Source organism: Lynx canadensis, chromosome C2 (genome assembly GCF_007474595.2).
Source record: "Lynx canadensis isolate LIC74 chromosome C2, mLynCan4.pri.v2, whole genome shotgun sequence".
Lineage (NCBI taxonomy): Eukaryota > Metazoa > Chordata > Mammalia > Carnivora > Felidae > Lynx > Lynx canadensis.
Window position 1 is genome coordinate 150,610,920 of NC_044311.2, and position 27,201 is coordinate 150,638,120.

At 37.2% G+C, this 27,201-nt stretch overlaps 1 protein-coding gene and 1 non-coding gene across 6 annotated transcripts in view; both read left to right on the forward strand.

Moving 5' to 3' along the window:
* TTC3 (tetratricopeptide repeat domain 3) overlaps positions 1 to 27,201 on the forward strand; it is a 112,599-nt gene that overhangs the window by 55,587 nt on the left and 29,811 nt on the right. For 4 of the 5 annotated variants that reach the window (XM_030328892.1, XM_030328891.2, XM_030328888.1 and 1 more), the window contains 15 exons: positions 2,116 to 2,250; positions 2,905 to 2,985; positions 5,386 to 5,498; positions 8,887 to 9,007; positions 11,619 to 11,741; positions 12,510 to 12,611; positions 14,185 to 14,277; positions 14,911 to 14,975; positions 15,999 to 16,135; positions 17,942 to 18,268; positions 20,592 to 20,843; positions 23,681 to 23,727; positions 24,884 to 24,940; positions 25,474 to 25,547; positions 26,838 to 27,002. In XM_030328892.1, the coding sequence (XP_030184752.1) occupies positions 2,116 to 2,250; positions 2,905 to 2,985; positions 5,386 to 5,498; positions 8,887 to 9,007; positions 11,619 to 11,741; positions 12,510 to 12,611; positions 14,185 to 14,277; positions 14,911 to 14,975; positions 15,999 to 16,135; positions 17,942 to 18,268; positions 20,592 to 20,843; positions 23,681 to 23,727; positions 24,884 to 24,940; positions 25,474 to 25,547; positions 26,838 to 27,002 (1,892 nt within the window). The remainder of the gene's footprint in view (positions 1 to 2,115; positions 2,251 to 2,904; positions 2,986 to 5,385; positions 5,499 to 8,886; positions 9,008 to 11,618; positions 11,742 to 12,509; positions 12,612 to 14,184; positions 14,278 to 14,910; positions 14,976 to 15,998; positions 16,136 to 17,941; positions 18,269 to 20,591; positions 20,844 to 23,680; positions 23,728 to 24,883; positions 24,941 to 25,473; positions 25,548 to 26,837; positions 27,003 to 27,201) is intronic. The other variant, XM_030328889.1, reaches the window with a different exon arrangement.
* On the forward strand, positions 6,318 to 6,423 carry LOC115524294. The gene has a single exon (XR_003972007.1). It is a non-coding gene; the product is annotated as a U6 spliceosomal RNA (small nuclear RNA).

Here is a 27,201-nt window from a genome sequence, read left to right on the forward strand (position 1 = left end):
TCGGTTGGGTGTCCAGCTTTTCGCTCAAGTCATGATCTCATCATCCATGAGTTCAAGCCCCACGTCGGGCTCTGTGCTAACAGCTCACAGCCTGGAGCCTGCTTTGGATTCTGTGTCTCCTTTTCTCTCTGTCCCTCCTACACTCATGATCTGTCTGTCTCTCTCTCTCTTTCAAAAGTAAATAAAACATTAAAAAAAATTAGAATTTCTGACAGAGATGTTAAAATTATGGCTTTTTACATTGATTTACTGACTCTAGAAACTATGAAAGACCGGGGCGCCTGGGTGGCTCAGTCGGTTAAGCATCCGACTTCGACTCAGATCATGATCTCAAGATTCGTGAGTTCGAGCCCCGCATCAGGCTCTGTGCTGAAAGCTTGGAGCCTGCGTTGGATTCTGTGTCTCCCTCTCTTTCTACCCTGCCCCCTCACACTCTGTCTCTCTTTCTTTCTCAAAAATAAATAGTGAAAATACTTTAAAAAAAAAAAAACTATGAAAGACTTAAATAGAAGAGACAGCCTGTGAAAGATCAAAGGTGATTTAAATAAATATGGTAGTTATTTTTGAGCCTTCCATTGTTCATTCAACACACTTTTGGTTAGGCCCCTCCCTGTCTGTCCTGAAGAACGAGAGACATTGGGTATATGGCATTGCAACCCAGCCTGCTCTCATGGAGCTTTTAGTACTCAATGGTCGTTTATTGTATTTACTGAGAGAAACAATTTTTAACAGAAGCATGAGTTAAAAGGGACTCTTTTCTAGAATGTGAAAGAGATTAAAATGGAATCAGTACATTCAGGGCTAATAACTAGTATTTGTGGGGATAGCACATCATCGTCTATAACTTTTAAAACTCGTATCTTGGGGCACCTGGGTGGCTCAGTCGGTTGAGCATCCGACTTTGGTTCAGGTCATGATCTTGTGATTCGTGGGTTCAAGCTGTGCTGACAGCTCAGAGCCTGGAGCCTGCTTCGGATTCTGTGTCTCCCTCTCTCTCTGCCCATGCCCCTCTTGTACTTTCTCTCTCTCTCAAAAATAAGTAAACATTAAAAAAATAATAAAATAAAATTCATATCAACATAAATGTAGCTGTCCTCGAGCTTTTATTAAATACTGTAGCAAATACGAAGTTTATGTGAGAGCTTCTCTGTTCCGTGTGTATTCTGGGGGAAAGTTCTCCTTGGACGAAAGCCAGTAGGCAGCTTTTGTTAATTGTGACCAAACTGCTCTTCCCTTTGTGCTTTGTGCATTGGGCCTCCTTTTGGATCTTTACTGTTAGGAACAGTGAGGAATATTGCACACGTATTTGCATCTTCTGCTTTCCTCAGTGGTGTGCACGTGTATGTCAAGGAGTGAGGAAGTCTAGGCTTAACCTTGTAGTCTTCTCTCTCTAGTTTTTATGGAACTTTTGTGACAGCTATTGCCATGTAACTAAAACTTGAATTCAGCTTCTATGATGTATGTTCACATATATATCCAAAGGTACCATTTTTTCTCACTTTATTTTAAGGTACATTTATATTTATAGTACTTTTGTTTTTTTAATTCTTATGCTCTTCCCTTTGCATTTAACCAAATCTCTCCTGATAATTTTATTGTGTTCTCTTCAAGCACATGTTAGGCAGAAGCAGAGCCAAAGATTGAAATAGCCATTTCTTGCTAAGAATTAAGGTTTAATTCTAGAGCACGAGGGCAGTTGTTAAAGTCTGATAGTGACCAGAAAATTGATTTCTTGTTCTTATTTGTCTAATTCTAGTTCCAGCCAAACAGTTACTTAAATTGGTGGCTGGTATTCTCCATTTGTGCTATTAAAACTTCTGAATGCTGTCTGTTTGGTCTGGAGAAGTGAGCAAGGCTTAGAACCATACAGTGTAAAATGAACCACCCTTTCCTGTCAGCAGCAGTAGGAGTATTGAAAATAAGATGGTGAAGTAGTACCTTTAAGTTTTTGCTTTAAAGGTGCCATGTAGAGAAAGTATAATGCGTAAAGCATAACTTTGGGGGTTTATGATCAGTTGTAAAATATAAATGCCCTATGATGAACTTTGGCATCTTAAGTTTCAGACGGAACACATATAGCTCTGGATTACTGAAGTAGAATTTCTTCTTTTGCAGGATTTTGCTAATATAATGAAAATGCTGAGAAGCTTAATCCAGGATGGTTACACGGCTTTGCTCGAGCAGCGCTGTCGCAGTGCCGCGCAGGCCTTCACGGAGTTGCTCAATGGTCTAGATCCTCAAAAAATAAAGGTAAAATTTCTGTCTTATAACTGGCTCATCAATGCAGGAGCATTTCAAGTGAATGTAGATGAGAACGAAGGCTTTAAGGTCACTGTATTACTGTACCTTAGACCCACCTGAGATTGCCTGAATCTGCTCCAGGTTGTGAGAAGCCGGTCATGCTCTGATTCAGCCATTATGGTTGCACACATTATACGACCCGGGTCTAGACTCTCTCCTTGCTCTCTACTTGGTGCTCATTAGAACGCTTGGCTTCTCCTCCTGCAAAAGTACTAAATCCAGGTTTTGGACTCACGTTAGTCACATCTTTTCATCCAGAAAGAATTAGCTAGGTGAATAGTTTATGCAAGATTATAAGAGAGAAAATGTCTTAATCTGTCACTAGTACCCATTTATATGCAAAACAGTATGGCTTCAGTTATTCTAATCTGTCACAAACCATGCCTTCAAGGAACTCTGAGATAATGGTTCTGCGTTTTAAATACTTGATTTCAGTATAACTGCACATCTTTGCAAAATATATTTTCTATTTCTGTTTGGTCTTATCCCAATCATAGCAATTAGTGAGATTTTATTACATTTTTTTTCTATTGTGGCTACCAGGTTTGTGCAGATTAGGCAAAATTATGTTCAAATTTTTAACTGGAGCATTTTTCTTGACAGCAATTGAACCTGGCCATGATTAACTATGTCTTAGTAGTCTACGGACTTGCTATTTCTCTCCTTGGGATAGGACAGCCGGAGGTAAGATTTGTAACAGAGATGATAAACAGTTAAAATATGCCATTTTAGAAGATATGTGAAAAATAGTTTCGCCACTTCGGTTTATTTCTTTCTGTGTACTTGCTTGATATTTTTTTTCTGAAATACCTGTTTGTGGTTTTTGGTTTTTTTTTAAAAGAAAAATTAGTTTGTGATCCCATTAGAAAAAAGCTATGCCAGACGACCAGTAGAAATTTACTTTTTACTTGTATAAAAAGTAAAGCACCTACTGTATCATTATAGATTTAAGAAACATGTTGAGTGAAAAAGACAAGTTAGAGAACATGACAAACATTGTGATAACCACTTATGTACAGTTTGGAAAACTTGTGCAACAATAGTAGATATTGTTTATGACTATTTCTGCCTTTTGTAAAGGTAAAAAAAAACACTGGCTAGCCCTACATCAAGTTTGAGATAATGGTTGCATTTAGTGATGGAAGGAAGGAATGGCCTTGGGGAGATTAAGAAAGGAGAGTTCAACTTTGTGTTAAGTTCTCTTAGTTCTGGCTACTAAGTATTTGGGTATTTTATTATCTTCTGGAGCACAGGCTTCCCTTAAGCACGTAGAATCAGTGTATAGGTGTGAGCACACATGGTTTTCATTACTCATGGTCCTTCAGTGCTCTCCTGCAAAGTTTCCTTAACTGCAGTGAACACAGCATTATACAGTTGACTCGTGAACAACATGGTTTTGAACTGCATGGGTCCACTTACACGTGGATTTTTTTGAAAAATATAGTACTGTGAATATATTTTCTCTTATGATTTTCTTTTCTGTAGCTTACTTTATTATAAGGATGCAGTATATAATACATATAACATACAAAATACGTGTTGATCAGTGGTTTATGTTATAGGCAAGGCTTCCAGTCAACAGTAGACTTAGTAATTAGGTTTTTGGGGAATCAAAAGTTACACTTGGATTTTTAATTGCATGGGACACTTATGACCCCTGCATTTTTCAAGAGTCAACTGTACTTTGCTTTCCATGGTTTTTAGTTTTCAATAAAAGCCAAAATTTCAAAATTGCTGTAGAATTACCTCAGGTATAATATATCCTTTCTATCAACTTGGGCTCCAAGCTTCCTTGGCTGAGTGAAGCCCTGCCTGCTACCTAATAAGGATCAAGTCATCTTTTATGTTCCACTCTCACAGTGGTCCAGCGTCTGAGGTTCATTTTCCTTGTTACATGCTTGTTTCCTTATTATTTTTGTTTTGTTTTTAATGTTTATTTTTGAGAGAGAGAGATTGATTGAGGGTGGGGGAGGGGCAGAGAGACTTTCAAGCAGGCTCTACACTGTCAGCTCAGAGCCTGATGTGGAGCTCGAACTCACAGACAGATCATGACGTGAGCTGAAATCAAGAGTCGGACACCCAGGCACCCTGCCTTCTTTCCTTGTTCTTGATGTGACAGATGAATATCTTCTATTAGGGCCTGTCTAATTCTCTTTTCTAATAGATTGTTGGAGATAGGACTTTATGATCTCAATTCTTCTATTCTTGGCAGAGTGATAATATCTTAACCATGTTTTGCTTTATCAAAATTGAAGAAATAGTTCACTACATTTGTGATTTACTTTGAATTAATGAGACTGATTGAAAAAAACAAACCAGACACAATAGAACTTGGACATTTAAAAGAATATCATCACTCAGGGTAGCCCCAGAAGTAAGCAGTGTATTTACTCCAGGAGAGCTCTTGCTTAAAACATTTTTGGAATGCCTCCTTTGGAACTGGCCTCAAAGCTTTAATGAACTCCCATTTTGTAGTGACATTTCCTTTTTCACCCACAATGGGGTTACCAGGACTGCCTTGAGCTAAGTGTCTTTTGGATTTTTTCGAAAACAAAATTCAAAGCGTAGAAGTTTTCCATTGTTGGGAATTTTCAGAAGAATGTACTCTAAGTTCTATAAAGCTTTTGCTATTTTTAAGACTGAGTATTTATCGTTCTTATGCCACAAAATATTGTGGTAACATCATTGGAGTGCCAGCGGAGCAGCACTTACTAGGAGATAGGTCATGGTGTGTTTGCATCCAGTCAGTCTTTATACCATGAACTCATACCTTTTAGTTTTAGCCAGCACATACTGGGCCCTCTGTGTGTGTGTTAGTAAATGCTCATTTGGTTGGTTGTCTGATGTGTCCCGCACCCATGTTTCATTCTGAAGCTGGATCACTTTCGTTGTGTCTCTGAGTATCCTATGATCAAAATTTGTATGTTTGCTAAGGAAATAAAATGCCAAAGGCGTGATTTTGCCATAGAAATTTTTGGATATACAGTTTGTAATACTACACAAAAAGAATCAACCTTCAGATAAAATCTGTTCTAGCCTTTCTTTTGTAGTGTTAAGTGATCATTGTTTTTATTGCTACTGAAGGAATTATCTGAAGCTGAAAACCAGTTTAAGAGGATGATTGAACACTATCCCAATGAGGGACTTGATTGCTTGGCCTACTGTGGAATTGGAAAAGTATATTTGAAAAAGAACAGGTTAGTAGGAATTGTACTTTTTTATGCTCAGGGTGGATAACTCATTTGAAGTCTAAGGTGGTGGTGGTCCCTTTTCTGGAATTATATTGTTATTTTCTCTGTGGCATACTATCATAATTATGTTTGCTTGGAGGAGCAGCATTTCTGTATCAATATTAATTATTAATTGAGTATGACCAGTCAGTTCAGCACCTAATGCTTCCTTTTTTTGAATCTTATAAGAACGTTTGAAATAAGGTAATGTGACACAAAAGATTGTATATTTTTTTCTGTTAGTATATGTCACTTACAAATGGTGACTGAATTGATACAAGTTAATGCTACATAAGTCTGATTATATGATTTTTTTGGTTACCAAAATACCTGTTTCCACTAAAAGCCTGTATAAATATGGTTTTAATATGAGATGTACATCTGTTCAAAGACATCATGAGTTAGAAATAAAAATTTGTTCTCTGAACTTACTCTATAGTTGGAATCATTTTTTTGTTTTAAGTTTGTTTATTTTGAGAGAGACAGAGTGTGAGTGGGGGAGAGAGGGAGAGAGAGAATCCCAAGCAGGCTCTATGCTGTCAGCTCAGAGCCTGACTGGGGACTCGAACCCACAAACTGTGAGATCATGACCTGAACTGGAACCAAGAGTCTTTGGACGCTCAACCAACTGAGCCACCCAGCTGTCCCTATAGTTGGAATCCATACTCAAAGTTTAATAGGTAGTTGTTCTCCAAATGTTTCTTATCTTATCTTATCTTCCCAAATTGCTATATGACCCTTTGGGAATAGGATTATGCATTGGGCTTTAAAAAAGCTCTCTGTTCAGTACTTGCTTGCACAGCACATAGACTAAAATTGGAATGATACAGAGAAGATTAGCATGGCCCCTGCACAGGGATGCACACAAATTTGTGAAGTGTTCCATATTTTTGGCACAATAAAGCAGTATAATTAACTGTAAAATAACAGTAACAAAAAGAAAACCCAAAATTTCCTGTTCTACACTTGCACTCAATATAATCGTAGGTATGTTAGATTACTTTATGAAGAAATAATTGTTGACTAATTGAATAGCATTCATAGCTTTTAATTATTCTTACATTTTAATCTGTCTTTTTAGGGGAAATTTTATCAGGCCTTTGGTACTCTTGGAAGCCCACTCTGGGAGTGTGCTTAGGACTTCTTTTATATGTTTTTAAAGATTAAAGAAAGTTCTTTAACTTCCCAAAGTTAAGTTCCTGTGACTAGGCCGATTTATATAAAAATCAGGTAGAGGGAGGGGAATTGAGGGTTTAGCAATCATCTGTGTAGTAATAGCAAGTGAAGTTAATTTCAAAGTTTAGCATAAATTGTTTAGGATATACCCTTTTTATTTTTATTTTTTAAGTTTGTTTATTTTTTTTTTTTTTTTTTTTTTTTTTTTTTTTTTGAGAGAGAGAACATGAGCAGGAAAGGGGCAGAGAGAGGGAGAGAGAAGTCCCAAGCAGGCTTTGTGCTGGCAGCGTAGAGCCTGACACGGGTCTCGATCTCACAAACTGTGAGATCAGGACCTGAAGCCAAAATCAAGAGTCAGACACTTAGCCAACTGAGCCACCCAGGTGCCTTTAGGATATACCCTTTAAAAAAAAATTTTTTTTTTAATGTTTATTTATTTTTGAGACAGAGAGACACAGAGCACGAACGGGGGAGGGTCAGAGAGAGAGGGAGACACAGAATCCGAAACAGGCTCCAGGCTCTGAGCGGGTCAGCACAGAGCCCGATGTGGGGCTCGAACTCACGGACCGCGAGATCATGACCTGAGCCGAAGTCGGCCCCCCAACCGACTGAGCCATCCCAGGATATACCCTTTTTAATGCAGCGGTCATATGCAGTTATTCACAAGATCTAGGAATAGATCGTAATGTGTAATATCATGGGAATTATGATAAATGATAAAGTCTTTGCCATTTTGAAAAGCATTTACATTTTGATTTCAAAATAATCTGGTGTGGGGTTCAATGTCTAATATGCTGGTTGTTTGCTGTTGTGATATGCAGTTTCTGGTAAAAGTTCTGTGAACTGTCTTACGGTGGATGGTGAATTTTCTGCAGGTGAATTTTTCTTCCCCATAGGCAAAAAAAAAAAAAAAAAAAGGTTCTTAAATTGGGCAATCATTTCAAGATTGGAGAAAGCAGGAAAACTTTCTTCTCTAGTCTCAAGAGAATTATAAAGACTTGGTTAACTTTATAATCCAATATTTTAGTATTCTTTTGCTGAATGGACTATGGAAATCGATTGACATTTTTTAAAAACATAAACCATAACTAAAACATTTCATATAGTTAAAAGTTTACATACACATTTGTTCTTTTAAAATTTTTTTTTTCAACGTTTATTTATTTGTGGGACAGAGAGAGACAGAGCATGAACGGGGGAGGGGCAGAGAGAGAGGGAGACACAGAATCGGAAACAGGCTCCAGGCTCTGAGCCATCAGCCCAGAGCCCGACGCGGGGCTCGAACTCACGGACCGCGAGATCGTGACCTGGCTGAAGTCGGACGCTCAACCGACTGCGCCACCCAGGCGCCCCACATTTGTTCTTTTAAAATACTGCTTTATGGTTGAAGATGTCTAGCATACACAGTCTCTTTAGAATTTTTTCAGAAGAGCGATTTTTACTATAGATGTCCTAATAGAGTTAAAAAAAAAGTATTTATGATTGATTAATTTAAATGAAGGGTTGCCATTTCTCTACAGGAATCTAACTTATTAGTAAGCAAAACAAATAAAAAAAAATGGAACAACCAAATTGTTCAGTTTTCTGTTTTAATTGTTGGAAACTTAAAAAAAAAATTTTTTTTAATGCTTATTCATTTTTGAGAGAGAGAGAGAGAGGGAGACACAGAATCCAAAGCAGGCTCCAGACTCTGAGCTGTCAGCACAGAGCCCAGCGCGGTGCTTGAACTCACGAACTGTGCGATCATGACCTGAGCTGAAGTTGGACACTTAACCGACTGAGCCACCCAGGCACTCCTAATTGTTGGAAACTTTAAATAATAAATTACAACTTTAAAAGGACTAGTGTGCACCTACCACAATAAAGCCAGTGTCCAGGCAGATTTGTGTTTTAATTTATATTACTTTTATAGTAAGCAGTGGTAATGCTTTTTTAAAAAGTTTTTATTTTAATTCCAGTTAGTTAACCTGTAGTATTATATTAGTTTCAGGGTGTACAATAATAGTGATTCAACATGCCTGTGTTTTTTAAAGAAAATATAGGTTGTATTGAATATTTCTCTACAGTGATTTATCAGATGTATTCTTAGTAAACTTGAAATCTCTGTGACTTTTATTGTGGGGAATGAAAATTCTTATCACAGCTTTAATATCTTCTTTCTTCATAATTCTGACTTTAGATTTCTAGAAGCTCTTAATCATTTTGAGAAAGCAAGAACCTTGATTTGTCGCCTTCCTGGAGTGTTAACTTGGCCCACAAGTAATGTGATTATTGAAGAGACTCAACCAGGGAAAATAAAGGTAACCATTGATTTTTGCAGAGAACTTCTAACTAACTCTAAAGAGCTTCTAACTGCAAAAACTAATTTGCACTGACTGACCCAGGTATCAGGAGACAAAAAGGTAGGGACACCCTGTCCTCAGCATCCCCACGTGTATTTCCCCTTTATTTTATTTTTTTTTTTTTTCAACGTTTATTTATTTTTGGGACAGAGAGAGACAGAGCATGAACGGGGGAGGGGCAGAGAGAGAGGGAGACACAGAATCGGAAACAGGCTCCAGGCTCTGAGCCATCAGCCCAGAGCCTGACGCGGGGCTCGAACTCACGGACCGCGAGATCGTGACCTGGCTGAAGTCGGACGCTTAACCGACTGCGCCACCCAGGCGCCCCTGTATTTCCCCTTTAAAGACTAGTGAGAATCACTAACATCTGTTAACTGTTTCTTATGTGCCGGTCATACAACTTGCGTTTATCATACCTTTAATCTGTACAGCAACCCTGCAAGATGAGTACTAGGAATATTCTTATTTTACTGTAGATTAAGTTAGGGAGGTTAAATGATGATCTCCAGGTTAAACAGCTAGGAAATGGTGGAGCTGGGACTTGAATCTCGGCATTCTGACTTGAGAGTATGCATTATTATTTTTTTTTAAGTTACTTATTTTGAGAGAGACAGAGACCATGTGAGTGGGGGAGGGGCAGAGTGAGAGGAAGAGAGATATAATCCCAAATAGGCTCTGGGCTGTGTGGGGCTGGAACCCACAAAGCCATGAGATCATGGCCTGAGCTGAAACCAAGAATCAGATGCTTAACCAGCTGAACCACCCAGGTGCCCTGAGATCATGCGTTATTAAGGAGTATGACTCACTGGTTATACTTAGAGAAAGGTATAGCATCATGGTTTCATCATGGTGACTATAGTTATTAAGATGGTACTTGAGGACTTAGAAAATAAATTTAGTCTCATATCCAGAGGCATAGAATGCTTTGCTACTTCTGAAAAGACTAAGTTACGTGTGGATTGACTAGAATAGGCCTTTACTTGTGGAGAGCTTGGCATGTGTACAGAACTTGGCTTTTGGCTGAAGCTTTTAAAAGCACAGGGTCAACTCTTACAACTCAATAATAAAAGACAATCCAATTAAAAGTAGCCATTATACTGGAATTTAAAAAAATAATAAAAAGTAGCCAAAGGATCTGAATACCTCTATCTGCCAAACATTTCTACAGATAGCCAGTAAGCATGTGAAAGATGTTCAACACCATTAGCAATCTGGGAAATGCAAATTAAAACCATAGTGAAGATAGTACTTCACACACTCGGATGGCTGTATTCAAGAAGGAAGACAAGTGTTTATAAGATGTGGAGAAATCAGAACCCCCATACGTTGCTGGGGGACATGTAAAATGCTCTGACAGCTTCTAAGTAGGTTGAAGATAGAGTAACCACATGACCCAGTAGTTTCACTTCTGGGGATATACAGAGAAAGGAAATCATATACTCTCACAAAAATGTGTACATAAATGTTTATTAGCAATATTATTCATAATAGTGAGAAAGTGGAAACAGCTCAAGTGTCCATCAATTGATGAATAATAGTTAAATCAAACCATTCATAAAATTGTATAGTGGTCCTCCCATAAAATTGAGTATTATTTGACCATAAGGAGTAATGAAGTACAAATAAGTACTACCGCATGGATGAACCTTGAAAACATGCTAAGTAAAGGAGGCCAGACACAAAAGATTGCATATTTTAGGATTCTATTCATCTAAAATTTCCAGAATAGGCAAATCTATATTTAGAGACAGCAAGTAGATCAGTAGTTGCCAGGGGCTGGGGGAGTAGGGGGAAATGGGGAGGGACTGCCAATTTGTAGGGGCTGGGGGAGTAGGGGGAAATGGGGAGGGATGGGGTTTTTGGTTGGGTGATAAATCCGTTCTAACTTTAGACTGAGGCAGTGGTTGTGCAACCCTGTGGACATACTGAAAGCCACTGAACCATATACATTTTAAACGTGTGGATTGTATGCTATGTGAATTATATCTCAACGAAACTGTTGAAAAAAAATCATCGAATGTTCTCTTTGTAGTAAATTGGGATGGAGACAGAGGAGCTATTGATAACAGAAAGCCAACACTGGAAGCATGGCCCAGGTCTCTTGGGGCGTCAGTGGCAGTGGGGTAATTCTCCAGGGAATGCACAAGATGCTTGAGGGTGATAGGATCCCAGGTGATGTGCCTCTGGCAAGGAGGAGCAGGGGAGATTCCTCAGGGTTATTCTGCCTCCTCTGACCCCCTCTGACTGCCTAAAGGACACTTGAAGAGCTAACCTTGTGAAATGAGCCTTGATGATAATAACACAGGATAAGATTTTGATTCTGACATTGAAATTCTGAAACTTTTGTTCAGTCTTTTTTTTTTTTTTCTGACTCTATCTCTGGGTATGTCTCAGCCTCCTTCTGAAAGGAAAAACTTTAAAAGTTATATGTAGTTTATTCTTTGCTAAAAAACATTTAGTCATTCCTATGCTGAAAATGTTTTGATGGCAAGAGGTTATTGAAATCATAAGGACTTTCATTGGCAAATTAGTGTTGTTATAATATTATTTTTATTTATTTTTGTTTTAGATGCTGTTAGAGAAGTTTATTGAAGAATGCAGGTTCCCTCCAGTGCCAGATGCCATTTGTTGCTATCAGAAGTGCCGTGGATATTCTAAAATCCAGATATATATAACTGATCCAGACTTTAAGGTACATAATGAACATACTGTAGGACAGTAACTTGCAGAATTATGCCTTAAAATGGATTCAAAACAGATTCTGTAATTGGAGGTACCTAAGTTCTCTGGCTTGTCAGCAGTTTTATGTCCTCTTGTCTGTACCTCATCCCCTGGACCTCTTAGGTCTATATCATCTCACACGGGGACCCAGAGCCAGTTACTAAAGAAACTCTGAGGGCAGGGAGTGACCTGAGAAGGCAGGCTAGCTAAGTCTATTTCAGCTTTCTAGCCACTGTTCATGTTCTTTAGGAACACTGGAAAGAAAATGAGGTTGTTACCTCTGATTTGTTGCAATTCTAATTTCTTATAAAATTTGAGTCTAAGAATCTAAGGGCCATTGTGACCACTGAATTCACTCCTAGAGACCTAAATCTGAAACCAGATCTGGCACTTAAGGTTACTTGGCTTTACTTTATTCAAGACAGTAGCTGCCCACTGTTCCTGGTTAGTAGATCAGGTGAATACTGTTTATACAATGTTTGGTATTATAAAGAATAATGCAGCTATATGCTATGGAAATGAATATGCCAGTCAAGTTCTCTGTCTCTAGCACTAGGCATTTTGGGGTATAAAAAGATTGTACTTCCCTAGGAGAGAATGTGATGTCTAGTTATGTTTGCCAGGTGAACGCAGACAGCTCTCTCTTTTATCTTAATATATGTGTTGTGATTGTGAGGGAGAGTGTGTGTGTGTGTAGACATCTTTAAAATGTATATTAAAAATTGTTTTAAACCCATAGGGTTTTATACGAATCAGCTGCTGCCAGTACTGTAAAATAGAATTTCACATGAACTGTTGGAAGAAATTGAAAACAACAACTTTTAATGATAAAATTGACAAGGTAAGTTCACAAAATAGCTTGGAACTTTTAGTATGTCTATTGTGTGTTGATTTTTTTCCCCTGAGAATCTTCAGAAAAAACTTTAAGTGAATATAAATTCCTTTCTGTGTTGTTTTTTTTTTTAATTTCTTAAAATATTTATTTTTGAGAGAGAGAGAGAGCATGCGTGCGTGTGAGGGGGAGAGGGACAGAGATAAAGAGAGACAGAATCCGAAGCAGGCTCGGGGCTCTGAGCTTCGTGAGCGTAGAGCCCAGTGCAGGGCTTGAACTCAAGAGCCGTGAGATCATGACCTGAGCCGAAGTCGGGCACCTAACTGACTGAGCCATCCAGGCACCCCCCTTTCTGTGCATTCTAAACATAACTAAAAGTTTTAAATTATTATTTGAATGATAAAGTAGAAAATCAGTTTTTGTTGTTACTTTATACTGGTATAAAGGCAATAGCCATAGAGACCTTTAATAAACTGTTTAACCAGTTTTTACATTGGGAATGTTATGGTTAAAAATAAAAATTTAAATGTCTAATGTTAACATTCTGATGTAGAATTGGGGTTTCAGATTTTTTATTTTCTACCAAAATGTAATGAGATAATTTGTGCTAAGCAATCAACTTAAATTTGGTACTCCTGCTTCTTTTTGTGGTTTTTCTTAATTAGCAAGGTTATAATGTTAATTACCATTAGCTAGGTGTACTTTGAAAGAAGGCACAGTTTTGTAATCTAATTTGCATTCATAGAATTTGTTTCTGATTCAATAAGCTATTGACTTAAAAAAAAAAAAACATTTTCTACACTGCTTAGCCTCATGTAATCCCCTCTTCTTGTTGGGGAAAAGAGTAAGGTGCTTGTGCGGTGTCTTCTTAGCAAGAGGAATTATTCAAGTTTGGTAGAAATAAATGCTCACATTTTATGCAGTTTCACATAGTTAAGTAATGATACAATGATATGAACAAATAACTGTTGCCGTTGAATCACTTTTGCTGTGTCTTACATTAACTGAGTTTCTCTAGTTACACAATGTTCCCTTAGTGGTCTTAACCATGCCTGTGGGTTGAAATACACTCTGTCAATTAGTCCTCTTTCACTAGGATGTATTAAAGTAATACACAATGCAAATATCTCGTAATTTACAATAAGAAGAGTTCATTTCTTGCTGACATTGATTGTCTTAAAGTTGTGCAAGCTGTTGCCAGAGTTGGGCTGTAGCATCTCCAGTCTACGTAGCTGTATTGTTTCTGACTTGAGGTTGAAGAGTGACTGGAACGTGTTCTTGTAGCAGAGGGTGAAGAGGAATAGCCAGTTCATTTGGTGTTTCTTAAAGCTTTCGCGTGGACATAGTGTACGTTATGTCAGCTCACCTTGCACTGACCAAAGCAAGTCATGTGGTCAGCCCTACAGCTGGAAGTATATTCCTTCTATAAGGGAGGCTCCGAAAGTCGGAAGACAATGGGCAGGGACTTTCAGTGCCTCCCTAAAGGAAGTTTCTGATGTATCTTGACTATTTCTGATGATTAAAATGGTATGCATCTATAGATTTATGCAGAGATATAGCACTTGTTTTTTTAATCAAATAGGATTTTCTGCAAGGAATTTGTCTTACCCCTGACTGTGAAGGAATCATTTCTAAGATTATCATTTTCAGCAGTGGTGGTCAAGTTAAATGTGAAGTAAGTATCTAATAAAGGGAAAATATTACCAAATTGTTAATCAAAACATTTACACCTTTTAAAATATGATTTAAGTTTGTAGAAGTTGTACAGTCTTATGTTTTCCAGGAAAAAAAAGTTATTTAATTTAAGAAAATATAGGAAATTTTAGGATGTGAGAATATACCTTTGCAATGAAGGATTCTCACGTTCTTTAATTTCCTAAAAGAGGGGACTTTTGACATTTCAGTTTTACAGTTTGAACTCTTTGATAATCTTGTTTCCTTAATCCTGAGTAAATTTTTGGGTATTAACGAGGGTGGGGTTCTTAGGGAGGGGGAAGAGTTTCAAAGGATTACCTTTCACTTCATAATATGGAGGGTTATGGGTTGTTCTAATGGTATTTGTAGTTTATTTGATCTGCTCACTCTTAATTTTTTTTAAGCTTCCTAAGGTGTGTCTACTCTTTTGTTCCTCTTTTCAGTAAATTGTTTTGCTAAAATTTTCTGGGCTTTTGTCTGGGTCAGAGCATTACCACTGTTCTCTATCAAATTGAACATTGCGGGTGCTTCTGAAATGCTTGTTGCTTGTGGTTTTGTGCTTTATGTCATGGGAGTATGAGACAAATTTTGGATGTCTTTGTTTTATTTAAAGTTTGAACACAAGGTCATAAAAGAAAAGGTTCCTCCAAGACCTATTCTGAAACAGAAATGTTCTAGGTAAGATTTTTAACAATCAATTGGTAGTTTAATGATGTCTATTAGAATGTAATTCTGTTAAATGCAGATTTCTGAATTACGCTGTGTTTTAAATTGGCTGTGTACACATACCCAAGTAAGTGGTGTTTAAATGAATTTTGTGGATATTTAAAACTTGAAAAGAGAACTAGCCTAGAATGGTTAAATATCAAAAGCTTGAGTAAGAAACATTATTTGAATTTTAAGTAAAATTATGACATTTGATGCTGTGAAATGACGTTTGATTAGTAGATTTGGCATTTAGATAAAAATTATACACTTAGCTCTCAGTTGTTTAAACTTTAATTCCAAAAGCATTTTTCTTTTTTTATCTCTCTTCAGCAAATATTTTTGAACCAATGACTATTTCTCACCCTAAAGAACTCAATATACTGTCAGAATTATTCACTTCTCTATATATATGTTGTTTAGATCAAATAATTCCAATGCTTTTTCTTTTTCTTTTTGGTCCTGCTTCTTGTTTTCCATTCTAAGAAGTGATTTTTTTCATCGTTTGTGACCAAGAAAAAGCAAAAGAAAAGATGAACAGAAATATTTGTTGAAGAGAATTCTTTGTAAACCATATCAACCAAATTCCAATGTTGTGGGCTGTCATTAGGATGTGAAAATAATATTTTACTGTGGAATCTTTCTTTGAAATTAGTGTACATATGCATTCTCTTACAGAGTAATTTTTACTATTTCTGTTTACCCTAAGCAGTAACTTATATATATGGTAATAACATTTGTATAACCTATACATGCCAGCCTTAATTATAAATCACTCAGTCATTGAATTCTTGTTTTCATGACACAAGTACCCTAATTTTAACCGAACACGTGTCAACAGTTTTTGATATTGAACAGAAGATGCAGGCCAAGTTCTAAATTCAAAGGGCAAATTCTAACTTACTGCTTGGAGAATGGTTTCTGTAATAGGCAAAGGAAATAGTTAATTGAGTTTATAACAAAGGTGGATATCCACTAACTGTAAACGCTTATCAGCCTAGAGAAGCTAAGACTGAAAGAAGACAAAAAATTGAAGAGAAAGCTCCAAAAAAAAGAAGCAAAAAAATTAGCACAAGAAAGGATGGAAGAGGACTTAAGGGAAAGTAATCTGCCCAAAACTGAAGAGCAGAAAGGTATGCTGAAGTCCAAGGCATGATGAGAATAATATATTCTTGCTTAATATGTCCGTCTTACTGGGCATCGTGTTGCTACCGAATTGAAATTAAGAGTTCAGTTAGTATGTTAATACCGTCACTTTCTTGTGTTGCTCTAGATGGGGAGAAGTTGGTGTAAAGAGCACTGAATTTGGAAGCAGTACATAGGGATTCAAAATCCTAGTACACAGGGATAGCGGTACACTAACATGGGGCAGAATCTGTGTCCATGTCCTCATCTCCAAAGTGACAGTGGAAATAATAGCTGACATGCATATTCTGTGTTTAGCAATGCTCTGAACCCCACTGTGCAGATATATGTGAATGTTGAATGTGAATTAGCTGAATGTGGAATTAGTTGAATGTGAAATAATGTTGAGTTCAAATAAAGAAACCGTTCATAAAAGATCGATAGAGATAACCTAACCCAGCCTTCTGTTTTACGTTCATCTTGTCATTATTCCCTGATCTACATGGGAATGTCTCAGTTGTTATACTGTTCCTGTGAGTATATTTACTTTCAGACTTTTTTCTTTTTAAACACTTTTTTAAGTTGATTTATTTTGAGAGAGACAGACAACGTGAGTGGGGGTGGGACAGAGAGGGAGGGAGACAAGAAGAATGCCAAGCAGGCTCTGTGCTGTCAGCGCAGAACCCAATGTGGGACTTGAGCTCATAAAACTGTGAGATTATGACCGGAGCCGAAACCAAGAGTCTGAAGCTTAACCAACTGAGCCACCCAGGCACCAAGTTTTTTTCTTAATTAAGGTTTTTTTTTTTTTTTAATTGAGGAATAGATGATGTAACATTGTATTAGTTTTAGATGTACAACATGATGTATATATGGCATATTTGTATATATTGCAAAATGATCACCATAGACTATTAACTTCCATCACCATACATAGTTACAGAAATTTTTTTCTCATGACTAGAACTTTCAAGATCCACTTTTCTAGTAGCTACTTTCAAATGTGCAATACAGTCTTATTAACTGTAATCACCATGCTGTACATTACATCCCCAGGACTACTTTCAGTTTTCAGCTGAAGGAAGTTAATCTTTCTTGTTTTCTACTGTGATGGCTGTTCCCAAAATGAAATATTTCCTCTTGTTCTTATGTTTTATTTAGTATTCCATTAATGTTTCACCAGTCAATCAAAATTATCTTTTCTACTGTAAAAGTCTGTGGTGAATGTGTTTTAATTTTGCATGCTTCAAGGGACTAAATGGCCCTCTGTAAGGAAGATGCCTGAGTTGGGAACATGAACTCTGAGAAATTTTCTGAGAACTTTTCCAGCTTGGAATCAACAACTCCATGGGATCCTGTGATTTAGGATCCAATAATAAGATGAAAAACCTAACAGTAACTACCAAATATTAATTGAATTCAACTGAATAAATGATCCCTTCAACTCCAGAAAACACTCTTTGCATTCTTAGTGATTAAACATAGTTATTGAATGTAAATGTTGATGAGGCTGGGTTAGGATTGTTGAGGAAAGTAACCCTATTTTGGAGGAACTGAGTTTTTCGATGTTACATGAGTGGTACAGAGTGAAGGAGTACTTAACTTCTGATGTGTTTGGTTTAATGTGACTGTGTTTTCAAACATATTGCTAAGCAATTATTTTCCAAATTTCTTGAGTTTATTTAAAACATTAAGAATCCCTCTGAACCGTACTTTACGTTATTATGTAATGTTATATTATTTCTTTCTCAGTTTATATCTTTGCAAATTGGCCCCGTTGCTTACTTTAACTGACCACTTTTCTTTATCCTTAGAAACTGTAGACAGTGTTCAGAGTTGCCAGTTCCTTGATGACAGAATTCTGCAGTGCATAAAGCAGTATGCTGACAAGATAAAATCTGGTATTCTGAACACTTCCAAGCTTCTCAAAGAATTGCTTTCTTGGAAGGTTTTAAGCACAGAAGACTACACAACCTGTTTTTCTAGCAGAAATTTTCTAAATGAAGCGGTGGACTATGTCATTCGTCACTTGATTCAAGAGAAGAACAGAGTAAAGACCAGGATATTTCTGCATGTTTTGAGCGAGCTTAAAGAAGTGGAGCCCAAATTAGCTGCCTGGATCCAGAAACTGAACAGCTTTGGTAATGCCACTGAACTCGAGGGCTGCTGTTTATTAGTAGGAAGGCTGGATATCTGCCTCTGAACCCTCTTTTTTTCTATCATCATACATGATTTTTTTAAATGTAGGACCACAAATTTGTCTGGTTAAAAGTACTGTTTCCTCCCAATTCACAATTTAGGTTATTTTATAGATAGGTTACGGTTATAGATAAGTTACCTTTTCAAAAGGTGTAAACACAAGAAAGTTCAGTCACTTAGAAAATCCAGTCCTATATTTTGCTACTGTTTGTAAATGTGTAAACCACGTGAATAGTAGGCACAGTCATGGGTAAATAGCACCCCCCCCAGGCAGCTGTCCGAGTGCCCTCTGGGACCGTGCAGTTCTGTAGACAGATTCCTTAGAAAACTTAGAGGAAAGAATGGATGGAACTAATTGCTTAGGATCACCAAGGGCAATCCGTATCTAAAGATCATGAGAAAAATTCTCTGAGGTTGAATCATAGGATTATAAAACTCTGCTACTACTGTTCCTGATTTTCCTAATTTGGTTGAGGAAGACCCTCTCCTCCCCCCAAGCAGCCCAAGGCCATGCGGGGACCTCAGAAAGCAGCTGCAGATAGAGTTGTTGTCTAACACTAGATTGAGAGTTTTCTGGGTACCTACCAGGGCACTGTTTACCTTGGTGACCGTGATGGCAACTGGCCTCATATGGTAGATGACTCCGTTGGCAGCAGTTGGATACAAGGCCAGTAGGAGCCATAGCAGGGCAGTCCAAAGAGTGAGCCTGCCAGGCCTCTGCAAGTCACACGGATCTGCTGGAGTTTTTAGGGACAGGGAGCTGTTAGAATTCTAGAGTTTGGGGAGTGTATTGATAATTTTCTGTCAGTGGAAACAAAGTAGGATAGAAGCAAGCTCAACATAGTTGATAGCTAAGTGTTGCTGCTTTGAGCATAGGTCTGCATGGGTTTCTGGTCCCAGAAAATCACTCTTAAGTGATCAGGTTGTCATTAGCATCTACTAACAATCAAATAATAAATTACAATGTTATTCTCACTTTAATCTGCTTTGGAGAAGCAGGAGAAGTAGGCTTTCTGGTTATATTTACCTGGGCAAGAGTGCCTGCCATTGTTGCTTTGGGTAAACTAGAGCATTTGAGCCTTATAGTTCACTGATGGAAATGTTAATGTGGCCTTTTGATATAATTCACATTTATTCTGAAGATTAAAGTATCATTTTAATAAGTATGTATGCATAGTATTTAAAATTGTTTCTATTTAAATTACTTCAGGCATGTTAATTAAAGTAAGGCTGTACTGTAACCCTGATGTAAAACTCATATATATTTAAGGCAAGTAATTTCCAATTCTTGGAATTTTACTTCTCAACAAAAGTCTATACTGTGGAGTCACATCATGTGCGTATTTAACATGAGAGGTCAGGTCACATGCAGGGTGTGGGAAGAGGTTAACATTTTAATACTAGAAGCCATCTCGTGCCTTCCCTTCAGTGAGCACATTTTTCATGCATCATGACCACTGCAAGGTAACTATTTCATCTGGAAGAAACAGCCATCCAAGGTAATTTTGACTCAGCAGTCTGCTTCATTTGCTGACTGATAAACCATGGCCAACACGAGGTGATCATGCTGTATCAGAGGCAAGTGGGAAGACAGAACAGAGCCAACCTTTGCCTTTTGGTGGCTGTTGGTAGGGTCAGGGCTCACCGCCCCTCCCTCAGTAGCAGTACGAGTTTGCAGCTACTTCTTTCTCTGATTGGGTAGCAAGTGGAGTAACAGTGGGAATAGTGACTATCCTGATTTTGGAGGAGGGTAAGGAGCCATTGATGGAGGTATTGGGTGGGGGTGGTTACCCATGTCCTGTTTTAAAGGCATTTGGGAAGCTTTTGCATATTACTGATTTTTTGTTCCTGTGAAAGATATATAGAAAAGCACTGTAAAATCTTGCTAGCTTGCACTAATTAGGATGAACATCATTTTGAATTAGTGAAAAAGTTGTTATATTTTTAAAGGAATTTAATGCCTGCTTTCACTGCCTAAGTCTAGTAAAAATAACCTTATAAACTTTTAATATACGAGCTATTTTGTAAGAAGCTTTTGGTCCATCTTATTCAACTAATAGAGAAGAATGATTGTCATTAGCCTATCAGTGTTAAGTCATATTCTAAAATGCAAAATAGCTTGAACAAGTTTATGTTCAAATATGTGTTTTTCACTGAAAATGTAAGCAAATTATAATTGAACTGCTTTCAGAGATGTATGACTGAGTGTGATTTTACTGTAAATGATTTTCCCTTTTTCTGATTTGGGTTTTGTTTTTATTACAGGTTTAGATGCCACGGGACCTTTTTTTTCTCGTTATGGAGCATCTCTTAAGGAGCTTGATTTTAGCATCATGACTTTTCTCTGGAATGAGAAATACGGTCATAAACTAGCCTCTATAGAAGGAAAGCAACTTGATTATTTCTGTGAGCCAACATCATTGAAGGAAGCACGATGTTTAATATGGCTGCTAGAAGAACACAGAGACAAGTTCCCAGCGTTGCATAATGCTTTAGATGAATTCTTTGATATAATGGGTATGTAGACTGAGTTTTAGTTTATATTATATCTAAGGGGGAAAAATATCTCCAAAGGACCTAGCTTATTTAATACTTAAAAAAATAGTGAGAATTGTGGTACAGCCAGCTTATGTGGGCAAATTAGTGATTAAGAATAATGACTTTTTTTTTGGTCATAGAATCTTTTTACTCTGTTGAGCCAAGTGTTATAGAGATACTCAGATGGGTATATTATACCCAAGTTGAGCCAAGTGTTATAGAGATACTCAGATGGGTATATTATACTGACTACGTACCATACTGTTCTCATTTTAGGTACTTTAACAGTATCATGGCAAAGGTTGCATATTAAGTGGACAGAATTTATTAGTAAATGGTTTGATGTTTAACATTCAAGAAAACATTGCCCTGAAAAGGAGGTGATGTTTGCAGAATCTATAAATAGCACATCTGTTGTAGTGGGAAGAACTTAGAATTGGGAGTTAGGAAAAGTAGGTTATGGCCCAGCTTCTTCTCTAATTCAATTCATTAAAAACTTTGTTTTTACTACTTCTTCAAGGCCCCTGCCTGAGCTGGGTGTTAACCAGGTACTCAGAAATGTTTATACTAGTCCCTGCCCTCAAGACCTTATGTTGTCGAAAAGGGAGTAAAATGAATATACAAATAACTATAATATGGCCGTAAGCTCAATAAGAGAGGATCAGAAAGAGTGCTGGGGGTTCAAATGGAGGATCAAGCCCTTGTGCTCTTCCTGGGGAGGGCGAACCCTTGGTGCAGCACTGGAGTCCAAGCTGTGAATGGGGAGTTAGTTGGACACCTCCCAAGTTGACATCTGGGATTAGAGACATGGGGTTGAGGAGGGAGTCAGGTCACCTGTTTGGGTAGTGGCATGGAGTCCAGTTTGGTAGAATGGGAGGACTAGTAGTTAATTCCTTAGTTTCCCTTGGATCTTAGTTTCTTCATCATTGAAGTGATAGGATTTAGAGCCATTGATCTGTGTGGTCCCATTTTGCTTCAAAATTCTAATATTCTTAGATTCTATATTAATTTTAATTTATCTTTGGTACTACATGTATGTCTTATGATAATCTCCCACCCCACCTCAATCCCTCAGCATTCCTTAGTATTTGCTTTACATGTTGTCAGCAGTGAGACCTAAAATTTCATGCTTTGTTTTAAAGAGCACATTAAAAAGTCCAGCCTTGTACAGGAGTATCACACATTACAAATTTCATACGTATAAGGAACTGAAAAGCTTGCTTTTGTTCTGGGTCTTAGGAAGGAGCACATTCAAATATAGATGGCTTATTTTTCCAGGACACAGCTTCATGGCTGGAGGTGACGTGCTTGTTGATAGCCTGAATTTATTGCCGTCAGTTTGCTGCTGCTGGTAGTAAAATACTGTCTGGAGACTGAGCTTACAAAACCCGATGCATGTTTGGATCACACAACAAAATAACTAAAAAGGACACAGTTCTTTCTTTGTGTGCATTTTTTCTGATTCTTGTGTTCTATACCCCAGATATACTATGACTATTCCTCTGGTTTTAGTCATAGAGTCAGAAGCCACCAACCAAATGACTAGCCATCCCAACAGATTTTCTCTCCAAGAGCTGTGCTTCTCACCCTTACTCCAGACATTTTCAATTTTGTCTCTTTTCATTTAAAGGGATGATTGTATTTCTTAAAACTTTTCAGAATCCACTGATCAACATCCAATCCTATCACTAATTCAGAGTTTCAGCCTGTCTCCTGAACTCTGCATACTGTTTTACTGTTGGTAGTTCTTTGTAGACAACTAAAAGGTCCCTTAAGAGCAGTGTGGCTGAACCCACTTACTGTATCCCCAGGGACCTGTTTTTCCTAAATTTATCTCAGTAACATTGTTGTATATCTCGTATCTATGCAGGAAACCCTGAAAAAAGTCTTGATTCTTCCTTTTCCCTATTACCCCGTATCTAGTCTGTCACCCGTTCCAGTAAGCTTTATCTTTGATCTCTCCTCTCCTGTCCATCTCCACTTCCCTAGGTCAGAACCTTAATAAGCTTTCCATGATTAGACCATGCTGGTAGCCTCCAAACTGGTGTCTGTTCTTTAGATCTTCCCACTACAGATCTTCCTCTTATATTGCCACTAGTGACTCTTCTGGAACATCTCTTTCATACGACTGTAACAATTCTGTTAAACACTTGCTTAGTTTTGCCTACACATTAAATTCACATCATCTGTGTGATTTATCATCACTCTCCCCATGTGCCCTGTGTACACCCCACTTCTTGAAGGTGTACAAACCCTCCTCGTACTTTTCCTGCCTCATGTCTTTGCTCCTGCATTTGCTCCAACTACGTCCTGCCCCTTTGCTTGTTTATTTCAAGTCTCATTTTGATATTGCATCCCTCTCTGAGCCTTCCCTGGCCTGTCATTGGGCCTTTATCCTTGAAAACTGTATTATTCCATCAGCTTTGTTTCCATTGTATTTATTGAGGCACTTGGCACTCTGGGTTGCACGTATTTGCTTGCTTGTGTATTTGTACAACATAAGCTTAGAATACAAGCGTATCTATGACAGGGATTATTCTCTGCATCTTTGTATTCACAGCATCTAGCACAGAGTTTGATATCTAGAAGGCACTCAAATTATGCTGAACTAGATTGACATTTTGTGATTCTTTGTAGTTGGTTTCCATTTAATTGGCCATTTGCTCTTGGTTTCTAAACTAAACTTGTGTCAAAGCAAAATAAGGAGCAAAATATAGTTGATGATAGTAGTGTCTGCGGTGATTTTCTTTAAGGCTTTAGTGTGCTGTCAATGTAAAAATTTCATTTTCTCACAATTTATTGGTATTTTCCTACAGACAGCCGCTGTACTGTATTAAGGAAACAAGACAGTGGTGATGTGCCGGTAGGTTATTTGATTGCTTTAAACGTGTTAATTTGTGTTAGCCACAGGAAGAGAGGAGTACCCAGGCCAGTGTTTATTTACATCACAGGTGGCATTCTAGAACCAAACATGGAGGATTTCTGGCTAACATATACTCATTTATAGAATGTTAATGCCAGTCTTCCTCTTGGAATTAGAGTGACAGTCAGCAATCAGCAAATTCAAGAGGCTTAAATTAGACAATGTCCATAAAGTTTCGCAACTAATAATTGTTAATCTCAGAAATAGGGAACGAGTTGAGTCATCTCCTGCCTAAAAATGAAAAGTTATCTGTAATGATTAAAATTCTAATGTTTTGTTCTGTAAGGAAAACAAAGAGACTTTGTTTTGAATGGCTCCAAACTAAGTTAAGTTAAAATAATTCCAGAGTCGTTTATCTTAGTAGGTTGTGGCAGTTTTCAAACAGAAAGATGCATATTTACTGATTTTTAGGATCAAGTCATCTGTACTTGAACTTTTCTTAATCTGCCTGTGAAATATACTGCCCAGCTAAATATGGAAACACACTAACACACCCAGTGGGAAGTTAAATGTCTTCTAAGTCCACTGTGCCTCAGAGTTGGAGTGCCTCAGGCGTAGAGTGTCCAGTTTACCTTAAGAAAAGGAATGCCATTGAAATGGTGGTAGCATATAATCGGAATTACTCTAAAAGACTGATTAATTACTTGAAATAACATACACCTTATTAAAATGTTGGACCAAGAGGTGGTTCAGTCGGTTAAGCATCCGACTCTTAATTTCATCCCAGGTTATGATCTCACAGTTCATGAGATCAAGCTCTGCATCGGGCTCTGGGCTGACAGTGCAGAGCCTGCTTGGGATTCTGTCTCTCCCTCTCTCTCTGCCCCTCCTTTGCGTGTGCACACACACACACACACTCTCTCTGAGAAATAAAACATTAAACAATTTTTGGAAGCAATTTTAGTTATAACTGTCATTATTAGGCTTTCTCTTATTTTCTATTATAAATCATAACACTAGGGCTAACATATGAAGTGTTATTTTTGTTCAGCATTTTGTGGATATTCAACTTGTGGCTAAAACCAGTATATACTTTATACAGAGCTTCATCATGCTGTTATTTGAGTGTTCATTGTTTTTTCCCCCATTTTTCCAGTTTAATTCTGCCAAGATAAAAAATAAAGGCAAGAAAAAGAAGCCAAAAGATTCAAAGGTATGGAGTATTTTTGGTATTAATTCTTGTCTAAAATAGTTAATTGAATATATAAATTAGAATTAACAAGTTCTTGGGGATATTTTGAAGTACTTTATAGAGAAAGACTTTTTTTTAGGATTTAAAGATTTGCTCCAAGCCCATGAGCCATATAGGGCATTATTTATCTTCTGGGGGGTTCTTCATGGCTGTCATGTATGTGGGAGCTCAGGAGGGCAGGAGGTGAGACAGTGAACAGATATTAGAGGAGGATTAGAGCAGCTCTTTGTAAGTTCTGCTAAAACTTGGCTTTTTATCTTTGACATTTGAGTTTTTTTGAGTATTGGAAGCTACTTGAATGTTAAGTTGGGCCTATTTATGGGTGTTGAAACTTTATTACTATGTGTTCCTGTTCACAAGGAAATTTAGATAAGTCTTACATATTGGCAATTTGCATGCATATTTATATAAGCATTCATTTGTTTTAATGCTAATTTTTTTTCATGGAATTTTAAGGTAGAAAATTGTTTTCATTTTTGTGTGTTTTAAACTAGCCTATGTTAGTGGGGTCTGGAACATCTTCAGTAACCCCAAATAATGAGACTATCACTTCAGGTGAAGACCACAAGTAAGTAAAATTGAAAATGTGTGCTTCAAATTTTAACTCAAGTGTATTAACTTAGCAAGTGGTATTAATTTAACATCATTTAAACTTGTGTTTTATTTCTCTAACTTCACTATCTAAATATGTGCATCTGTGATGACAGCCTAGTGTGATCCATCTTGGTTGATTTTATAATATGGCTTGTCAGCATTAAGAATTCCTGCAAACAACATTAAAATCATTGGGCTAATGACATTCATTAGATAAGTTTGGGAACTTACTATATGCAAGATACTATGCAAAGATTTAGGAAATAGTCTTTAAGATGTTCAGTGAAGAGAATTTCCTACTGATAATTACTAGCATATTTGCTATAATAGAGAGGAAGATGTTTTAGATGTTCAGTCTTAGATGTGAATGATTTTCAGTGGCATCTAGTTGTTGAAACTGAGTTTTCAGAAAACAAGTAGACATAAGAAAAAGTAAAAGTAGTGAGTAGCAATGACCTTTTTGTCATATTCCTTTATGAACCAGAAACCTATTTTTTTTTTCACATTTCTTAAAGGAGTTGTCATAAGAGCTGCTTTTGCTCATTTTCATGGATTCTTTAAATGGAGGAATTATTTTAAGTTCAAATAGTAATAGTCCATACTTAGACAGAACTTATGTACCAGGTACTATTCTCAGGGCTTTACATATACAAACTCATTGAATATACTCTTCACCCTGGGAGATAAGTACTGTTATCATGTACATTTTACAGATAAGGGGATTCATGCACAGTGTAGTTGAGTGCCTAAGAACCTGAAGCTTGTACATGTCTGAGCCAGGATTAAACCTGATAGTCTTGTTTTAGAACTCACAAACTGCTACATCTTTTTAGAATGCAAAATCGTACACTTTAGCAAAAGAATCTTTTTGTTAAGTGTTTTACTGGTTCCAATCTCACTTTAGCTTAAATTAATAGCAGTTATAACAAAATCTTTAACAAGTTACAATTAATATAACATTGATACTTTTAAAACCAGGAGTTTCAAAAAATTTGTTCTTGGGATCAAGAGTAAGTAGTTAGTTAAAAGTGCTTCCTTGGAGGTTTATAAATGTATACACACACACACACATGGTTTATAAATGTCTACACACACACACACACACACACACACGCACACGGGTAACTTTTCTGCATTTAATTATCTGGTAGTGTTTTTTTGCATTGTAAGGCTGAGTTGTATGTTACTATCTTTGTTTTAATTTAAATATTCTGGGTCATCTCAAAGTTTAGGACTCACAAAAAAAATTTCTTTTTTTAATCAGCAGACGCAATCCAAATTCTGCAGGCCCATTTGTGGTACCTGACCACCTTCGGCAAGATGTAGAAGAATTTGAAGCTATCTATGAACAGCACAGCAGTGAATATGTTGTCCGTAATAAGAAGCTGTGGGACATTAACCCAAAACAAAAATGTTCAACGCTGTATGAGTAAGTAGTTTAACATTCCTACTAGTATTATTTCATCCTGAAGCTGCCAGTTAAAGATTGCAGGTTGTTTAATTTGTGTCCCTTTTGCTTATTAAAGGAATCATTTATTGGCTTACAAAGTTGGGAAGGAAAGTATTTTTATGGCTTTTGTCGTGTAGTGCACAAAGTTAACTGAGGGTTTTTAATTTTAAATTTAGAA